At 47.3% G+C, this 17835-nt stretch overlaps 1 protein-coding gene across 2 annotated transcripts; it reads right to left on the bottom strand.

The window, feature by feature from the left end:
• Positions 1-3711: 3711 nt before the first annotated feature.
• On the bottom strand, positions 3712-17515 carry NOTUM (notum, palmitoleoyl-protein carboxylesterase). Of its 2 annotated transcripts, XM_073310642.2 has the most exons (12): positions 17353-17515; positions 16267-16611; positions 14926-14978; positions 14388-14483; positions 11079-11139; positions 9268-9326; positions 7906-8008; positions 7109-7300; positions 6310-6410; positions 6047-6194; positions 5446-5493; positions 3712-5333 (listed from the first exon to the last, which is right to left on the bottom strand). In XM_073310642.2, exons 2-12 carry the CDS (start codon positions 16593-16595, stop codon positions 5027-5029), a joined length of 1497 nt encoding a protein of 498 aa, XP_073166743.1. In that variant the 5' UTR covers positions 16596-16611; positions 17353-17515; the 3' UTR covers positions 3712-5026. The 2 variants fall into 2 exon arrangements, with proteins under 2 accessions (XP_073166743.1, XP_073166740.1); XM_073310639.1 differs by lacking the exon at positions 17353-17515 and having other exon boundaries at positions 16267-17018.
• Between the last annotated feature and the right edge of the window lie 320 nt (positions 17516-17835).

The following is a 17835-nucleotide window of genomic DNA, read 5'->3' as shown; positions in this document are numbered from 1 at the left end:
GCTGTAGGAACGCAGCAGTATAAATAGCTGGCTATATTAAGAGTCCTGGAATGGAGTGAACTCTGTCCTCTGGAACTATGATGAGCTGGTGTTAGTTACACTCAAACTGTGGACTCCATCAGGGGTTCCTGATTAACAGCCTGCATTTCCTCTACTGCCTGTTTTGTCATTTAAGCACTGACCGTCTGTCAGCATTCCCAGACCCTGCAGAGGTCTCAGATCCTCTTGGGGAGAGTGCTCAGATCCTACCACACCACAGAACCTGGAATTTGGTGTTGCAGATTCAATGGCACCAGATGGGTATATGGATCTGGTGGGATCACAGAAGCTGTGGGAGGGAGGGGTGTGTGGACCCAATGGCACAACAGAAACTAATTAATTTTGCTTCATTTGATATTGGGCACTAGAGTAGTTTGGCAAATGGCTAATGCTATTGTGGTGGGTCCCGTGCTTTTCCTTGGTGTGGTGGGTCAGGGGGCTGCCCCTGCCCCTGTTCTTGAGCTCCACTAGTACCCTGGACAGGAAGAAAAGGGGAGCAGGGAAGGGACCCAGGTCCACCTCCTACTCCGGTCCCAGCCCCTTCAGCTTCGCAGGCTTCTTACCCTCTTTCCCCTTGGGCAGGGTTTCTCTTGGTCCTCTGTGCTGGGGAAGTCCCTCTGCCCTGCCTGGGCAGGGTCTGCCTGCCCCAGTACTTTGATCCTATGGTCAACACCAGTCATCTCCAAACTACAGTCAGCTCTCCTTCCCTTCTCCTGTCTGACTGAAGCAGGGGGGGTTTATTAAATCTCTGGCAGGGTCTTAATTGGTTCCAGGTGCTCTAAGTAACCTGCAGTCGCCTCTCCGTAGTCCACAGGAAATAAGGCTCTGATCATCCTGGGGCTTCTATACCTCCCATTGAGCAGTCTCCTTCTGTATCACAGTAGTTAGATGTAGGCCAGGGTCCTGAGGGGCAGCATCCTGGGGCGGAGATAAATGTTTCCATTGCCATTATGATCTGATTCTGTTCTGTGCTTGGCTCCAGCAGCTCTCTTATCTCTGGAACATTATATTCAATGGCTCCTACCAGCACATGCAGGTCTTTGACCCCTTGGATGGGGTTCACTGATCACTGGGATGCTGAATCTAGTGTGCCCTCTTGGCTTGGGATGGAGGTTTTCTGATCTGTGGAATTTCATGCCCGGTTCTTGTCTCACTGAAGTTTTGTTTGTGCACTGGATGTAAGGGTGTGGAGGAATATGTATTTTATTTACTTCCTTAAAGTGAAACAGGTGGTAGATAAATTGCATTTTTAGTTTTAGCCCAGAAAAGCAGAAAGGGTTAACCCTACAGCAATATGGGGATATTTGTCACTAAAAGGTATTGCTGTTGTTTTGTCCTGGACACCAGTGTCAGCCTTTAGTATGGGAACACCTTTAGAAATGGGTTGGCTGCTCGCTTTCTTGCTGTGTCCTGTCCTGCTCCTTCCTTTCTCTCTTACTTTAACAGTAAAGTGCAGGTTCCTAGAGCTTTGGGTGACAGGAAGGACTGCAACTGGCAAAATAGGACTAACTTTTGTTCTCCTACCTTTGCAGACTCCCCTTGACTTAACTATTGACCAGGTGCTTGAAGTGCCCACAGTAATTATGGCAATATTCTTATCCCCTATTCTCAAAGGCTCAGAACTTTCCAAAAAAGCCATTTTGGCATGTTTTTCCCCAGGGTTGGTCTTTACCCGAAGGTGGATTATATTTTATGTATTGTAATTTTTGAAAATTTTAAAACCCCTGCAGCAATTTCAGAGTGATGGAAGAGAGACAAAAATATACAAAAAATCCTCACCCAACTTTTTTAGACCCTGCCACAGCCAAAAAATGAATAGCTGGAGAGTGAAGCTTGGCCTGGACATAGTCCTCAGTAAGAGCTAGCATGTACTGAACATGCTCTAAATAGGTATGCACTACTAAAAGGCCCTGGTTTGCAATTGGATCTATGCAAGTGGGTCTTTGTGTGTGTATGGAGCTCCATGAACTTCAGAGGGAGTCTGTTCACTTGCAAGAGTCCATCTGACTAAGGTTTAGGGCTCTAGTCAGTAAAAATGCACTGATTGGTTGAAAGAACTTACAAGCTGTCCTGATGAAGCCTGTGAACTCCCAAAGTATAACTCTTGTAGAGCAGGAGTTCCCACATTTTATCATGACAACAGAGTGGCCTATGACCATCTATGAAGCCCTGACTTCTTGGAATGCAGCCTAAACTACCATCAGATAAAGTCATATAGAAAGGTGAGAGATGCTGAGATTGTCTCTTACTAGGTGTCTGTGCAGAGCCAGTTCTGATTGGGTCCTTTTTACTTTAGGCACTACAGCAGTATAAATAAATAATAAGAATGAATTTTTTCTGTGAGAGGCTCCCTAATTCCTTTCTCTCCTATAAAGATTTCCCTGAGTCCTTTCTCTGGACTCCAGTCTTGTGTCCTATATGGTGTTTTATACCATTGATCACAACATTCTTTAAATTTCACTGGAGCAGATTGTCATTCTTCCTGGCTGTTCATTTTCTGTTTTTTGTTCTTTTCAGCCCAATGGACTATGCTTTGTTTGGTTAGACTCACGGCTGATAGGTCTCCAGGTTCCATCTATGGGGTGAAGCCCAACACTGGAGTCATGCTCCTTCTGAGTACTGGTTAGTCACTTGTCTCGTATACTGGTGCCATTGAGTGGTTACTCAAGTTTTGTATGAGTCCAGAGAAAGCACTCTATTCCATCTCTTCTTGTTTTCAAGAGTTCTTGATGTTATTCATTGGATGGGGCTGCTTCTGAAGCCAGTTCTATAAATTTATTTTGGTTCCAGACATGTATGTTGTGTGTCATTGTTATTCTGTGAGTATCACATTTCTTACATTAGAAAGGTTTTGTGTTTCCCTGCGTAGAATTTTTCAAAGCTGTTCAGAGCACCTCTCGTTTTGTTACACTTATATTTCTAATTACGTTGTCTGTATTTCTGGCTCCAGCTGTCTCTCTGAGCTGGCATTTAGTGTAAGTAGAGTGGGGACAGAGACTACTCTTCTTTTGAAGATCAGGGGACATTTGTATTTCACAGAAGAGACAGCTCAGGGCCAGGAGAAGCAAAGATGACTTTGAGCCACATTTTCATTGCCTGAACTTTTGGGTTGGTTGGGGACAAGTGCAGCCCCCACAGCTATTCAAATTTATGGGTGCCCTATGCAGTCTGCATTGAAGCCCAGAATCTTCGTAGCACTCAGCACCCTGGATACTCCCTCCCCAGGACATCTCCCCATACACATTATGCTATGGGATCAGAGTAGGGTGGCTGGATGCTGCTCTTGTGCCAGAGAAATTCTTCCCCAGCCTGTTGCGATTTCTTTAAATCCCTTCTGTGCAGCATATAGGGGGCCAGAACTGGCCCTTGAGCTTATACACTTTCTCATTGTGAAACTGGTAGACATGGCTGATTTCTAACAGGAGTAGGAGTAGGCAGGATATTTTACCTCTGAATTTGGCACTAGTGTGACCACTGCTGGAATACTGTGTCCAGTCCTGGTGTCTACTGTTCGAGGAGGATGTTGATAAATTGGAGAGAGCGTTCAGAGAAGAGCCACAAGAATGATTAAAGGATTAGAAAACATGCCTTATAGCGGTAGACCCAAGGACTATAATTGGAATGATCTTAACAGAGAGAGAGTTAAGGGATGACTTGATTACAGTCTGTAACTACCAATATTTAATAATGGGTTCTTCAGTCCCCCAGAGAAAGGTATAACATGAACCAGTGACTGGAAGTTGAAGCTAGACAAATACTGAGTGAAATAAGGTGTAAAATTTTAACAGTGAGAGCAATTAACCCTTGGAACAACTTACCCAGCGTCAAGGTGGATTTTCCATCACTGACAATTTTTAAATCAAGTTTGAATGTTTTTCAAAAGGATCTGCTCTAGGAATGATTTTGCAGAGGCTTGTGTTCTACAGGAGGTCAGACTAGATGATCAGAGTGCTTCCTTCTGGCCCTAGAATCTATGAATGTAAAGATTTTTAAACACTTAATATTTGAAACTCTTTACTTCAGTTTCAGCTCTGCTCATAGTCTGGAACTGTGATCCTGTATTAATCAGTGCCATAGGATGGTGAATTCTGACTACCAAGTTCTGTAACTAGACGGTGCATTACATCCTTTCCATTCCAGAAATAACAACAAACATACTACAAGGGGAACATTGGAATCTAATAATAATTATAATAATGCCAATACTGCCCTCTCCCACACATGTGATCAGAAGAAAACCCCATCCCCAGGAGCAGTATTTAAAACTTTACTAAGACATATGAGCAGTTCTCCGGTCAGCCCTTATAAATAGCATTTACATATTAAAATAAATATGCCCACATTGCCATAGTAGCAGGAGGTTTTTTCATTATTTAAAAAAAATATGTTACAAAACAATATCATTAATTTTATATTTCTTGCTTATTTTTTTTAAAAATAAGTAATAAAAAAGTCATTTTATAAAATAATAAAAAAGTAAATTGAGTATAAGAGTGTCCGTTCCTAGCACATGTCCTTGGTTTGTACATTATGATACATCATGAGATGTTGACCTCTAGGAAGTCATGTAATCCTTCACTTCTAATTGGACAAAAAAATCCAGTGCTTTTTTCACCATATGTTGTAAGTCTATGATGTGAAACATTCTCAGCAAGGGTAAGAGTCCTTTTAGCTCTTGGGAAGGGTTCTCAAAGCTGGTGTTTATAGCATTGCTGCTCCCTGCTTCAGGCCACCTTGTGTATCACAGAAAGAGATTCTGAACAGCCAAGACTAGGCCCTGAAGTTTAGAGGTAATGAGTTTCAGTCAAATGGTGTAAGCAAGAATCTGTTCTTTTTTTTTTTCTTGACACACACTAAGCGTGCTTGTGAGTGTGCATGTGTGTAAGTGTGCCTGCATGAGAATGGAGAAGGTTAAAGAGTTTGGGAGAGAAGCTTAGAGCCTCCCCTTCCTTATCTGATCATTCTGCCCTTTCATAGAGAACCCTTTCTAGCTATCACTGCTCAGCATCCCCAGAAGTTTACTGGGCTCCAGGCCCTGTTGCTGTGCCATCTTCTGAACATCAAACCCCATGTGCATGAGGAACTGGATCACATTCATCTCCTGCCCCGTGAACTGGTCCCGGATGGTAGGGCATGAGGGGTTACAGTGGGGCCAGGGACAGCTGTCAATCAGGTGGATTGGGCAACCCTTCAAAGGGGCTTTCCCATTTTTGTTGCTGTCATGCAGGCTGCGGTCCCAGCAATGCAGGGCACGGGGTAACGAAGTTCCTTTCACCTGAATGTCTGTCCAGTGACTGCAAAATCAAACCAAAAGATTGTATCAGTGGGTTAGGATATCAGTATTACCATATTCCCTTTCTTGCTAATTCATGACATTTCATAGACTCCGTGAAGAGAGACACTTACTTGCGCGTAATGATCTCATGAGACAAACAGGCTGGAGCAAAACTAGCACTGAAAGGAAAACACAGATCAGGTATGGTGAGAAGGCAAAAAGGTGACTCATCTCACAGATAATTTCTGCCCCTGTCCTGGAATTGGCTAGAAGTTCTGCTGTCCCTGGCATGATGCTTGGATACCACAGTGCTGGGCATGATATAAGAATCTGAATAGACTAGAACAGGGTGGAAGTTTCAGAAAATGGCACGTTTCCATAGCCTTATTGGTCGGGTGCATTTATAGGGGCTCATAGGTGCTACAGTGACTCCCATGAATAGCTGATCTAGCATGAAGCGTCTAAGACATACGAGAGGTTTCATGTCATCCTTTCACCTGTTGCCGGGGTGTTTTATGATCAGTGTCTCTTAAAACACCCCTGTAGAACTCTGTTCCCGCCTCATTTTTTTTCAGATATGTTAAGAGCATGTTTCCTGATGCAGATTAGGTACAGATACCAAATAAATCACATTGGTATCAAGAGAGCCATTGTGAACTTCCCACAAAACAGCTTATGCAGGACTTCTCTTAGGGGGAAAAACACCCCAGCTTTTCCTACCGCAGTACTCACGTCACATCCTTCAGGGTATTTCTTAGCTCCCGGCCCAGATTCTGGATGTAGAGCCACTGCCCCTCCTGGACAGGCTGTCCAGTTAGGTGCACATTATCTACTGTGAGCTGGGCCTCATCAAAGAGCCATTGCACCACAAAGACTGGACCTAGAGGGGAAAAGAATTGGAGAGAGTCTTCATCAGGTTAGCAGCAGTAAATGAAGGAACTGCCCAGGACCAATTTCAGACTCTCAGGCAGGTAGGCCTTTCTTTTTGCACTTACATCGAAGAGTGGGATAAATTTTATAGCCAAAAAAGCAATTCCATTCCTCTCCCTCTTTAAACTGCAGTTTGCAGCGTTCAGGAACAATGCCATTCCAATATCTGAAAGATATAGCAATGGTGGGGTTAGTGCCATGCAGTCTCATTCTGCTTGGAATATGTCCTATTCACTAGAACACTGGGGCGTTTGCTGGTTGCAGTTGGAGAGTCCTCTGTGCATGAATGAAGCAGTGAGTGCAAAAAACCGTGCACAGAAGAACAGAGCTAACCTTTCTTGATTCAGCTGGAAGGCAAGCAGGTCTGAACAGTACTATTTAATCAAACTTGACTTATAAATGAGAAGAAGGAGAGCTGGCATTTCATTAGCCAGTGATACTCTCTGTTCTGGAGGTGGACTGGCTACTCTGATAGGACTTTTCCCGTCACTTGCTTTTATGATCCTAGGGTATGGCACCTTCCCCTAAATAACAATCAGATACTCAGTGATGGGAGCATTAGAGAGATGGCAATTTCAGTTTATTAACAGCAACATTCTTCCCTGTGTCTGTCAGGTCACATCAATGTATTGTGTTACTCAATACAGTGTCTGTAATGTCACACAGTCTCGTGAATATGCCTTTGAAATGATGTTTTTTTTCTTTAGAGGTAGAAGCTCATTAACAAAGGGTGAGGCATGTGATAGGTATCTTATAAATACAAAAAGGACGCAAGGAAGACAGGAAGAGTGTCAGAGCCCCGCCTCAGGATTTCGCCTCATCCTTAGCTCTTGGGGAAGGGTAATTTAGAATAGTTTATTGTACCTGATTCCTCTCCTAATAGCTTCTGTTGGGGCACAGGTTATGGTATCAATACAGTCAGTTCTGCGGTACTGTTTATTATCCAGGAACCAGCCAGAATCTGCCAGCCCTCGGACCTGAATCCCTTGGTAACCCATCTCCTCCAGCTGCTCTGCTACTCGATCCACATTCAGAAGCACCCCAGTTCCCCCAGCACTGCAATGAGAAGATCACTAATTCAGTTACAGACCTGACATTGTTGCACGACAGCTACGATACATACTCCTTTTACAGTTTTGATGCATTGAGCAATTTGACCAGTCAGTAAGGGCATAATCTAGTCACTAGTCAGCAAATTATTTCCTCACTTCATAAATTCTCAGAAATAAAATCAATGCTAACTAGTTCAGCAACCAAAAGCCATCCATTTTATTTTCTTCTTTCTGGCATAGCTCTTTCCTGTTATTAGCAAGAGCTTTGGCAGCTCAAAATAGAAAGACCCTGAAATTTGGAGACAAAATTTTCCATCTGTTTCTATTATTGTCTAATATTCTTTCCCCATAAATAAATTCCTCTGAACCAAAAGCCAGTATTTCTACATCATTCCCTATTGCAGCTCTTACAGGAAGAGGCTGAGAGGAGTATTTGTGCGAGCTTTCCCCTACCAGTGCTTCTGCCTCACTCCTCGTAGCACCACCTGCAGGCAGTGTCTGGGAACTAATCTCCCATGACTAATCTCCTGTAAAGACAGTGCTCCATTGCAGTTGCTCTTTCATATTCTTTATCTCTTCATTATAGGACAATCTTATGCAGACACTTACCTGCTTCCGGCCAGGAGTAGTACCTTTGCATTATTAAGGCCTTTTCCCACCAGCTCCTTTACTACCTCTTGTATTATGAGGGCTCCCATGAAGGCATATTCATCTGGAAAAGAAAGAGTTCACCATCAATAGGACTGTGATGTGTAGGCTAAAACTTTGCTGAGGAGGCTTCCCTCACTCATGCCCATCCCACAGTTGCTCTGAGGTGAGAGACAGTAGCTGCTTAACTGTTGCACAGCAACACTGAACAACAGGATAGGAAGTGAAAAAGAATATTATAGCCAATTGAAACTACAGGGGAAATTTAGAAACGGAGAATTATTTCATTATCTCACTTGGAATTTGGCCAGGACACCAGAGCTAATGCCTCTGTTCTTGCAAAAACTGTCGTGGGCACCCACAAGTGGTCAGAATATCAATTTCACATCAGTGGAAAGACGACACATCCAGCCAGCAGCACAATGGCTGACAGTACAGCATTGGTTCAAGCACTGATTCAGAGGAAAGCATATGTCCTGCTGAATTACTAGTACTACTTCATGCAGCACCTTCGGGCTGATGCTCCTCTTAGTTACACCAGGCTATATCAGGAATAACTTGACTAAAGTCAATGGAGATTTATCCAGTGTAAGTGAGAAAATAAGCCCCCTTGAGTCTTCTGTAGTGGTCTCACATCCAAGTACTAATCCTGGTTATCTTTTAAGACTCATCATATCCTGAGGTGGCATGATTCATCTGCAGGATGTTAAAGATATTTAATTTTATCTGCGTAAGGAAATGTCCATCTTTGTGTGCCAAGGAGACATCACAATGTTGCACTGTTGTCACAGTGACATTGTGTTGATCCAAAACCAGTATCATCAGGCAACAGCATCATATTATATTATAATGCACAGGTTTTTGTCTTGCAGGCCAAATTGCAAGCAGCTTCTGCCCAACAATGGGTGAGTTTCACATCCATTTGGGACAAGAATGAGACTGAATTCATTACACTTATCACTGAGGTCTGCAATATGAGAAGACACATTACAAGCCATGGTGCCCCAGCCACTCCATTTAATTTGCAGTATATGCAGGGTGGGAGAGGCTTATCTAAAAGGAAAGGCTGCTTCAGGAACTCCAGGTGCAACCTGCAGGGACTAGATGTGCATCTGTGACATCCCTGCATGCAGGGGCTCTGAACCATGTCCCTGCAGGATGTGATGAGGGGAGAGGGATGTTTTGTCTGGAGGTTACTTGTTATTCTTTCCTGCTTCTCAGCAGGAAAAAGCTTGTCTCTCATTCGAATAATTTCAGAGAAATCAGGCCATATCCTCTAATGTGTGATGACTGTCTGGCAGCCAGCCTATTGGCAGCACTCACTTTTTTCAGATTTGGAAGAGGCACCACTCCAAACATCACTTGAGCAATAGGGGATGAAACTGCAAGAGATGAGAAGTTTGTGAGCACTCATTTTCCCTTGACATACACGGGGTGAGGCTGGGGTCAAGGAACTGGAAGGAAATCCTGCGAAGAAGGGAAGGGACCGGTTTTTTGTTCAATGAGATGCTTATACCACCCCCTTGAATACTCAAAGGAAGGATTACCTCCAGTGGCGTCAGTTACAGTTGCTTTTTTTTTTCCTTCTGGATGTTACCCTTTTTACTGAAATCTTTTTATTGATCTAATTGAGTAAGGCTATGATTTAATCACAGGTATTCTTAGTAAAAGTTATGGACAGGTCACGGGCAAGAAACAAAAAAATCACTGTCCGTGACCTGTCAGTGATTTATGCCATAAATACCTGATTGAATCTTATGGGGAGGGGTGCTGTGGGGGGTGGGGGTGGAGCCCATGGCACCAGCTGCTGGGCAGGGGATCCCCAGGGGCCCACGGCACCAGCTGTGGGGGGGAGCCCCAAAGGGCCAGTGGCTGCTCCAGCTGCTGCCGGAGGAGGAGCCCTGGGGGGCCAGCAGCTGCTCCATCCGCCACTGTGGGGGAAGCCCTGGGGGGCCAGCCTCTGCTCCGGCCGCCCTGGGACTGTCAGGAGCTGCGGCTGCTCCTGCCACCTCCAGGACTGCTGCTCAAAGAGTCCCCAGGCCCAGCTGCATTGGCCCTGCTCAGACGGTCCCAGGGGCCACCAGAGCAACGGTCAGCGTGGCTGACTCCAGGGCTGGGGCCGCTCCAATGGTGGCTGCCTCCGGGGTCGCCTGAGCGGCTGGCTGCAGAGCCACTCAATCAGTGGCCATTGTGGCTGTCCCCAGGGCCTCCTGAGCAGCTGGCTTCAGGGCCAGCTGCTTGGGCAGCCCTGGATCAGCCGCACTGGCCGCTACAGAAGTAACTGAGGTCACAGGAAGTCATGGAATCACTGACTTCCATGACCTCCATGACAAACATGGAGCCCTAATTATGAGGCATCATGCTCTAGAGCACAAATCTAAATTCTAATCCTGGCTTTTCCATTGACTTGGGCAGCGTTGGGCAAGTGCTTTTCTTTGTGCTTCAATTTCCCTCTATGTAAAATGGAAGAACTCACCTACCCTATGTAATTGCTAAGTATTGTTATTAAATGTCTCTGCAGGAATGGAACTATTTTTCTATCTCTTAGCTTTTTGTCCCCAGCTGCTGCAATAGAAATTGTCACCTATATCCGCTTCTCTTCCCCTCTTGCAGCACTGCAGTCCAGAGGGTCTATGTATAAGCACAAGCAAGCCAACCTCCCCCTCCTAGGTCTCCCCTCTGGACAGAAGTAGCCATCCAAAGCTCAGAGAACTGTCAGGCACATCACCAGCCACAGGACCTGATATGGTATTTCCCAATTTATTCCTTTGGGGGATATCCTCTGGGATCTCCCCAGTTTTTCTTGACCTTTATCATTAGACCAACCTATGCCTTCAGCTGAACTGGACACAGGTCACTCTGGACCTTGTCAACACCAGTCCTGGGAAAGCTGAAGTGGTAGACAGAGAGAACAATATAGGGTTTTCCCTTTTACCAAGGATTAATTATGTTATCTGCCATAGTAGCACTCCCTGCTCTTGCTGTCCTAGGAAGCAATAGACCATGTTTGCATGGTCCACTCCCCATTCTTACACCATGTCTGGGGTATAATCCCCTTCCCTTTTCCTCTCATGGTGCCTCTTTGTACATAATTTTTGGAATATAAACTTGTTCCCCTTGGTGCCCCTCCTTACACCATGTTTGCGTTCCACCAGTGCGGATTTTCTTCTGGCTGTGATGACAGGATCCCAGTTCCTGCAGGTGGATGAAAAGAAATATACAAACGCTGTTCTCAGATTTTAAAGCAATAGGAATGAGCCTGGTGTGGGGGCTCTGGCCGTACAGAACGGGAACTTACACTTTGATAGCCATTGGTGAAGTGGGAGGAAAAAAGAGAAATGTGTCTGTGCCTACATCTTGGTGGATGTGATTTTCAGCCCTTGATTCACATCAGACGTGAACCCCAGCACTTCAAGAAGCCTTATTACCTCATGATGAAGAGGCGCTGTGGCACCTACTTAAAAGTACATTCTTCCTGTAACCCCTAAATTCTGGAAGGTAAATTCCAATACTAGCAATTATAGGATTTGTGTGAATGAGAGAAAGAACCTACATGTACAATCAGCCCTTGGCATAAACGGGGCAAGGGAAGGTAGAGACCCCATAATCCTGTGCTGACTCAGTAACTCTGGTCCACAGACATGTGGAGATCCATGGTGTTACCTCCGCCTTCTAAGCAGTATTAAAAGAAAATAAAAATTCATTAAATGCTTCCCTAATCTTACATCTTCACAAAGGCAATTGCAGTATAGTAGAACCTCAGAGTTGTGAACACCAGAGTTACAAACTGACCAGTCAACCACACACCTCATTTGGAACCGGAAGTACACAATGAGGCAGCAGCAGAGACAAACAAAAAAATGCAAATACAGTACAGTGTTAAACATAAACTACCAAAAAAATAAGGGGAAAGCAACATTTTTCTTCTGCATAGTAAAGTTTTAAAACTGTATTAAGTCAATGTTCAGTTGTAAACTTTTGAAAGAACAACCATAACATTTTGTTCAGAGTTACGAACATTTCATGAACACCCTCCGTTCCCGAGGTGTTCATAACTCTGAGGTTCTACTGTACATGCCAAAGGAATATTATGCAGTGATGAATGGGAAGGAAGGTGGGGCCTTCACAAGGCCATATGGGAGGGCAGGTGAGGCCCAGAAACTCACAATCTGGTTTCGCATCTACAGCAGTTTGGGGCCTCCAAGTCATAGGACCAGGCCTATCTGAGATAGATAAACCGATCCAAGTGAATTACATAATAGTGTGTGTGTGTCCCGCTGTGAAGGCCTCTCCCCCAAACTACAGTGAATGAATTTCTTCTGGAAATTTGACAGGCCAAGATTATTGTACAAGAATTTCTAAGAGCCTGTTATGATGATTACCCCTTTAAGAACAACAGATGAAATATTGAAGTCCAAAGGTTCCAGTGAGGCTGGCCAAAGAAGTAGGAGACACAGAGTCAGATTCTGGCCTGCACTATGACCCATTTATACCATTCTAGTGATGTAATAGAACCTCAATGGCCCTGATGGAAATTCCTCCAATGCAAGAGCAGTGTAGAGCTGATGTGGGCAGCCCTTCATCATTCTCCTGTGCAGTCCCCAAAGTAGAGCCATGTCAGGGAGAGAGCTGTGGTTGGTGTATTGAGAGCTGGATGGGGAGTGGCCCAAGTGCAAAGTACTCCAGTTATTTCCATCTGCAGCTATGTCAGCTATGCAAAGCCGCCATAAATTGAAGCACCCCCTAGGACTACTCTAATTTATGCTGGGAGTTAAGCCACCTCTTAGAGAAGCTCAGAATTAGGGAAGTGAAAATGTGATGTATATAGCTCACCTTTGCTCCCCACCTCCTGTGCTGCGCCTTCTGTGCTGTGCCTCCTGAAAGGTGCAGCATTGAATTTGGCCCACAGTCAGGGAGCAGTGGGGTATGAAGCTCAGCAGCCAGAAAAAGGAAAGAGGGGAAGGAAGGTTGGTAATCTGTATTTCTAGGCATTTATCTGATGCTTTGAGCATCAAGTATCATTCACCCCATTATACAGAGGGAGAGAGGTGAAAATAAAAATAAGATAAGGGAAGTCACCAAACAACAAGAATAGGAAAGCATTTAAAGAGAAACTGATGTAATTGCTTCCAGTACTACAAGAAGCTAAGCACAAGAACCCATATCTTTTGGTATGATCTACTTTCCACTACCCAGCAGCACGAAGTAGATGGATTCTGGCTGAAAATGGCTAACAAAATTCCCCTTGTGGAGGGAAATTCCAGTTGGCATAAAGGCAGCTGAGGCAGTGCCTGCACCAGGTTTAGGCACCATGTTAGGAGATGGAGGACGGCTATCTTTCTCTTACGACAGTGCTATCAGTTAAAGCAGCACATCAGCTGCTCTGAAACTGGAGCAGAATCAGGGAGCCAGTTGTGGATCGGCCCCTGTCCTGCACTGAGAGGAGTTTGGGCACAGAGAAAAATTGCACCTAGATTCACTAAATAAGAGTATGTACCATTAAACGTCAATTTTCAAAACAGATTCTGCTGCTGGCTTTGAGTGGCTCATCCATTATGGGCAGAATTGCTGACTGAGGCTCAGGTCTTTCAACATGAGGGTAAGGGTCTCAGAGGGAAGAAATCTGTGTGAGCATCTCCTTGCAGAGATCCCTTCCACCGCATCCTATTGGCGGTGAGGAGTCAGGACAGTGTTCTTCCCTAATCTTGACAGATCCCCAGAGAACCACACTGATCCCTGGGGATCTGCAGGAAGTCAGGGCCATCCACATGGTGGCACTGTCTGTCTCCACTGACTCTAGCTCCTTAGCACATTAGAGCCATGTTACCATGGTGGTCCTCCTGCCATAGCTCCCTCTGGGACCTCAGAGGGAGAAGAAAGGGAGGGACCTCCCCCCCGAGAATATTGTATATTTGATTGATCTACACAGGGCTGGAGGAGGGGGGTGATATGTAACCCGCAACCCACCCACCCGGTGTAGACCTTGGACTACACTTTGAAAGACTCTTGTCTCCCATGTGGTCCCGTAGGGCAATATATAAATCAATGATACTCCTTTATCTGGGATGTGTACCGTACTGGTCATCCCATCTGTAAAATGATATTGCAGAATTAAAGGGGGTTCAAAGAAGGTTGACATCCCTGCAAGTGTACATGCATACATGTATATGTTTTCATGTTTCTGCGAGAGCATGTGCATATGTATACTAATTAATGGCAGTGTGTATGCATGTACAGGCAAATGCACGTAAGTGACTATTACATTGTGTTACTATCTGAAGAGGAGCAATTATGGGGAAGTGACAGTGTATGTTGTGAGGAACTCTGCTACACTACACTACAAAATCTGTGTATCCCCCCTTTCTTTTTTTCTTTTGTTATTATGTGTAGAGGGTAGATGTAATGTGTAATGGTGTTTCTACCCCCTGCACAGAAAGACTTACCAGTTTTGGTAATGGGCCACTCCTTGGAGCTCATCAGCCTCCTCATCGTATCATAACGGGTATCACAATTTTCTCTGTTAAAGCAATACCATCCCCCTGGGTCATGAGAAAAAAAAAATCAAGTCAATTCCTTGCTGTCATTTTGTTCAGGGAAGGAGTGGCAGAGTATCACAGAGAGAAAGAGATGAACGTGTACAATAGAACATGGGATTTCCAGGCTGAGATGAATGGTGCAAGCAGTGGGTAAAGGAAATAGAAGAAAGAAGTAGTTGGATTAAGAAGCTCTGATTAGGGTCAGGTGGGTAGTTAGGATGCCAAGAAATGCACTAAATTGTCAGGCAGCGGAGGCATATGACAAAGTGATTGGGTTGCGTGGAAGGATGAAGACACTGGTTATGCAGAAGGCAGCCAGCACACACATTTTGCACAGCCTTTGAAGAAAGCAGCTGGATAGCTCTCCCCTACCCCCACCTCTTCATTTACCAAAAAAGGCTAAAAAGCTTGACCTGTGCTTAAATAAAAAATAACCCAGGCTCACCTTCCAGGAACAGCAGCCACCTTCTACTGCCTTTCGATTCTTTGAGGTAGTAGCTGAAGAAAAAACAAGCAGAGAAAGCAGCATTAAATTCATTAGGCAGACTGACTAGCTTAACCACAAGCTCTTTGATACACCAACTCATTATAATATCAAGAGGGTTACATAAAATATTTGGTTAAAGAACAAGAGTAAGAAACAGGAAGACTGTCAGAAGAGCTCCAAACCCTCTGATCAAAGGGCCTTCCCCGAGATCCTGAGCCAGGCAGATTGGCTTTTATCTGTCTCCAAAATAAATGCATTAAACAAATTCCTAGAATTCCTGAGAATTTCCAGGCAGGAAAGAGTTATTCCACCTGTTGCTTGCTGTGTTTTTAGTAATGACCACGAGGTGGAAGCAGAGTTTGAGTGCTAGACAAAAATGTTCATACTTTGTTTTAATATACATAAAGCAGGAATAGGAGAGGGCCAGCGATCATAATAATAAATAATAATTGGCACTTCTCTGGCTTCTTCCAGTAGAGGATCTCAAGGCACTTTACAAAGTGGGTAAGCATTATTATCCCCACTTACACACACACAGATGAACAGAGAACAGTGCTGGCTCCCTGAATTAACTACCTCATGCTGGTGAGGGTAAAAATAAAAGAGGGATGAAGATGAGGGTGATGAAGATAATGCAGAAGGAGTCAGGATCAAGTAAAATAGCCCCAGGCAGCTTTCTTTCTTAGGACTGTGTCCCCATGTCATCCTCTCCACCCCTGTGTCTGTGAACTTCTTTGGCTGCCTTTGAATGTGCCCTTAAATGCTTCGGATTCTAATGGATTTTGGAAAACTACTGATAAGTTAAAATGAAGGACATTGACCCTCCCTTCCACACCCCACAGCCTTCAGGGTTGGGAAGCAAGCACAGAGACCACTGTCCCTGCGAGGGATGTGAATGAAGTAGCTCTAGTAAAGTGAATGAAGCAGGATGGGAGATGAGCATGGAAGAGATGAAGTAAAGGAAAAGGACTAGAGCTGGAGAAGCAGGGGCGCGTGGGGTAGGTCATTCCCCAAGATCTCTGGGGATGGTTCTCGGGCATCCCTTTCAGTCCGCAGGAGCCCTCCAAGGAGGCCGCTCTGGGGCACAGGATAATGCGGGCAGAATCGTGAAGCCAATCGTGGGGAGATGAAAGGGCCCCTGTAGTGCGGGAGAGCAGAGGGGCCAGGACTCGGAACTGAGGCCGGCTGGGGGTGTATCGGGAAGGGCTGCGCTGGGGGCTGGTCGGGACCAGGCTTACCCCAGGGTCAGGGGAGGCTCGAGCTGGTTATGTTCTGGAGAGGACCCCAGCCCGCACTCACCCTGCCGGGCTGCCGTCGTTGCAGGTGACCGAGCTGTTGAGCAGGAGATGGAGGCGCAGCTCGTGGTGCAGGTTCTGGGCCGAGCACGGATACAACGACTGCGCCAGGCTCTTGATCTGAGCCATGAAACTGTCCATGTTGCCTTCCACGGCGGTGAAGTCCAGCGGGAAGCTCTCCACGGGCTGCCCGGTCGCTTCGCTCCGCTCCCGGGCTGCCGCCGCAGCCGCCGGCTGCTGCCCTCGCCGTCTCCAGTTCTTCCTGCCCTCGCCACCGGGGCCCCAGTGCAGCAGTCCCAGGAGCAGCAGCACTTGCACGGTTCCTCTGCCCATCGCGACCCGGAGCCACCTGCGGGGGAAGGAGCAGAGGAGTTGGGCGCTCGGACGGGCTCTGCCCCCTGCTCCGCTCGGCTGCAGACTGGCGGGGGCTCCGGGTCCCGGGGGAACTAGTCCCTGGGGGCGGGCAGTGCTCCGCGGGCTCCGTCTCCCCCGTGCTGGCCGGGGTTGGGGTCTCTGGCCCGGGCCTGCTCCCGCTGTTCCCAGGGCAGCGCAGGGTCTGGTCGCTCGGCTCAGTCCCGCTCCAATGAGCGGCGAGGGTAGCGCCTGGGCGTAGTTAGCGGGGGCCGGCGACTGGTGCCCGGGCTCTGCGGCGGGGCTCGGGGGCGCTCGGCTTTTCTTGGCGCACGGACTCGCCTTCTCGTCCCAAACCACACGCATGACAGAGGGGCACGGGGAGCCCGCCGGGGGCGCCGCCAGCCCGGGCGCCGCGTGGGGCAGCAGCCGGCCAGCCCCGCCCTGCCCTCCGCCCCTTGGGATCCAGGCGGAGGGGGGGCTTTACTGTTTCCTTGCCAGGAGATTCCGGCCTTTGCTCTGCCGGCTCTTGCCCCGCCTCTCCCGTCCCGTCCCGTCCTGTCCGGGCGCTGCGAGGCGATGCGCAGCGGGGGGCAGCAGCGGCTCCCCGAGCCAAGGGGCGCTGCGCTCCAGGGAGGGCTGAGCCCGACAGGCCTTTGAAGTGCCCCGCGCCCGCCGCCAGGCCCTCTGGCCCGGCGGGCTTCTTTGCTCTGGGAGAAAGTGCCCAGCCGCGCCTCACCTCCTCTCCGCGGCTGGGCTCGCTGCGTGGGGCTGCGCGCCCGCCCCAGCCCCGCGAGCAGACTCACGGCCTGGGACATTTCCACGGGCTGCTTCTCCAGTGGCTCCTGCCCCCTGCCAGGGCGCTTCCCTGTCCCCTGTCCTGCCGCAGTGGCTCGATCTGTGCCCCCTTCCCGGGGCTCTCTGGCCCTGCGCGGCTCTGAACTGCTCCTCCCACTCTTGCACGCTGGCAGGGCTTGCTCGAATGAGTGTGGCAGCCCGATCCCCATTCAGGAGCCGAAGGATTCCCCGGCTCTGGATGTTTGATTGGAGTTTGAAACAAAGGCCTCAATGTTCAGGACTGTAGGGGGTGCAGGCGGCTGCTCCCATTGCTCCTCTCTTCCCGCCAGCACCTGCCTGGGGAACAGCGGGGCAGAATGAACTCCCCGCGTGTGAGCCAGGAGCCACCGGCCTCCCCTGGCCTGGAGGAACGTGCCCGGCCAAG

Source organism: Lepidochelys kempii, chromosome 14 (assembly GCF_965140285.1).
Source record: "Lepidochelys kempii isolate rLepKem1 chromosome 14, rLepKem1.hap1, whole genome shotgun sequence".
Classification (NCBI taxonomy): Eukaryota; Metazoa; Chordata; order Testudines; family Cheloniidae; genus Lepidochelys; species Lepidochelys kempii.
The sequence above is the reverse complement of the archived record's forward strand: the minus strand, read 5'-3'. Positions and strand labels throughout refer to the sequence as shown.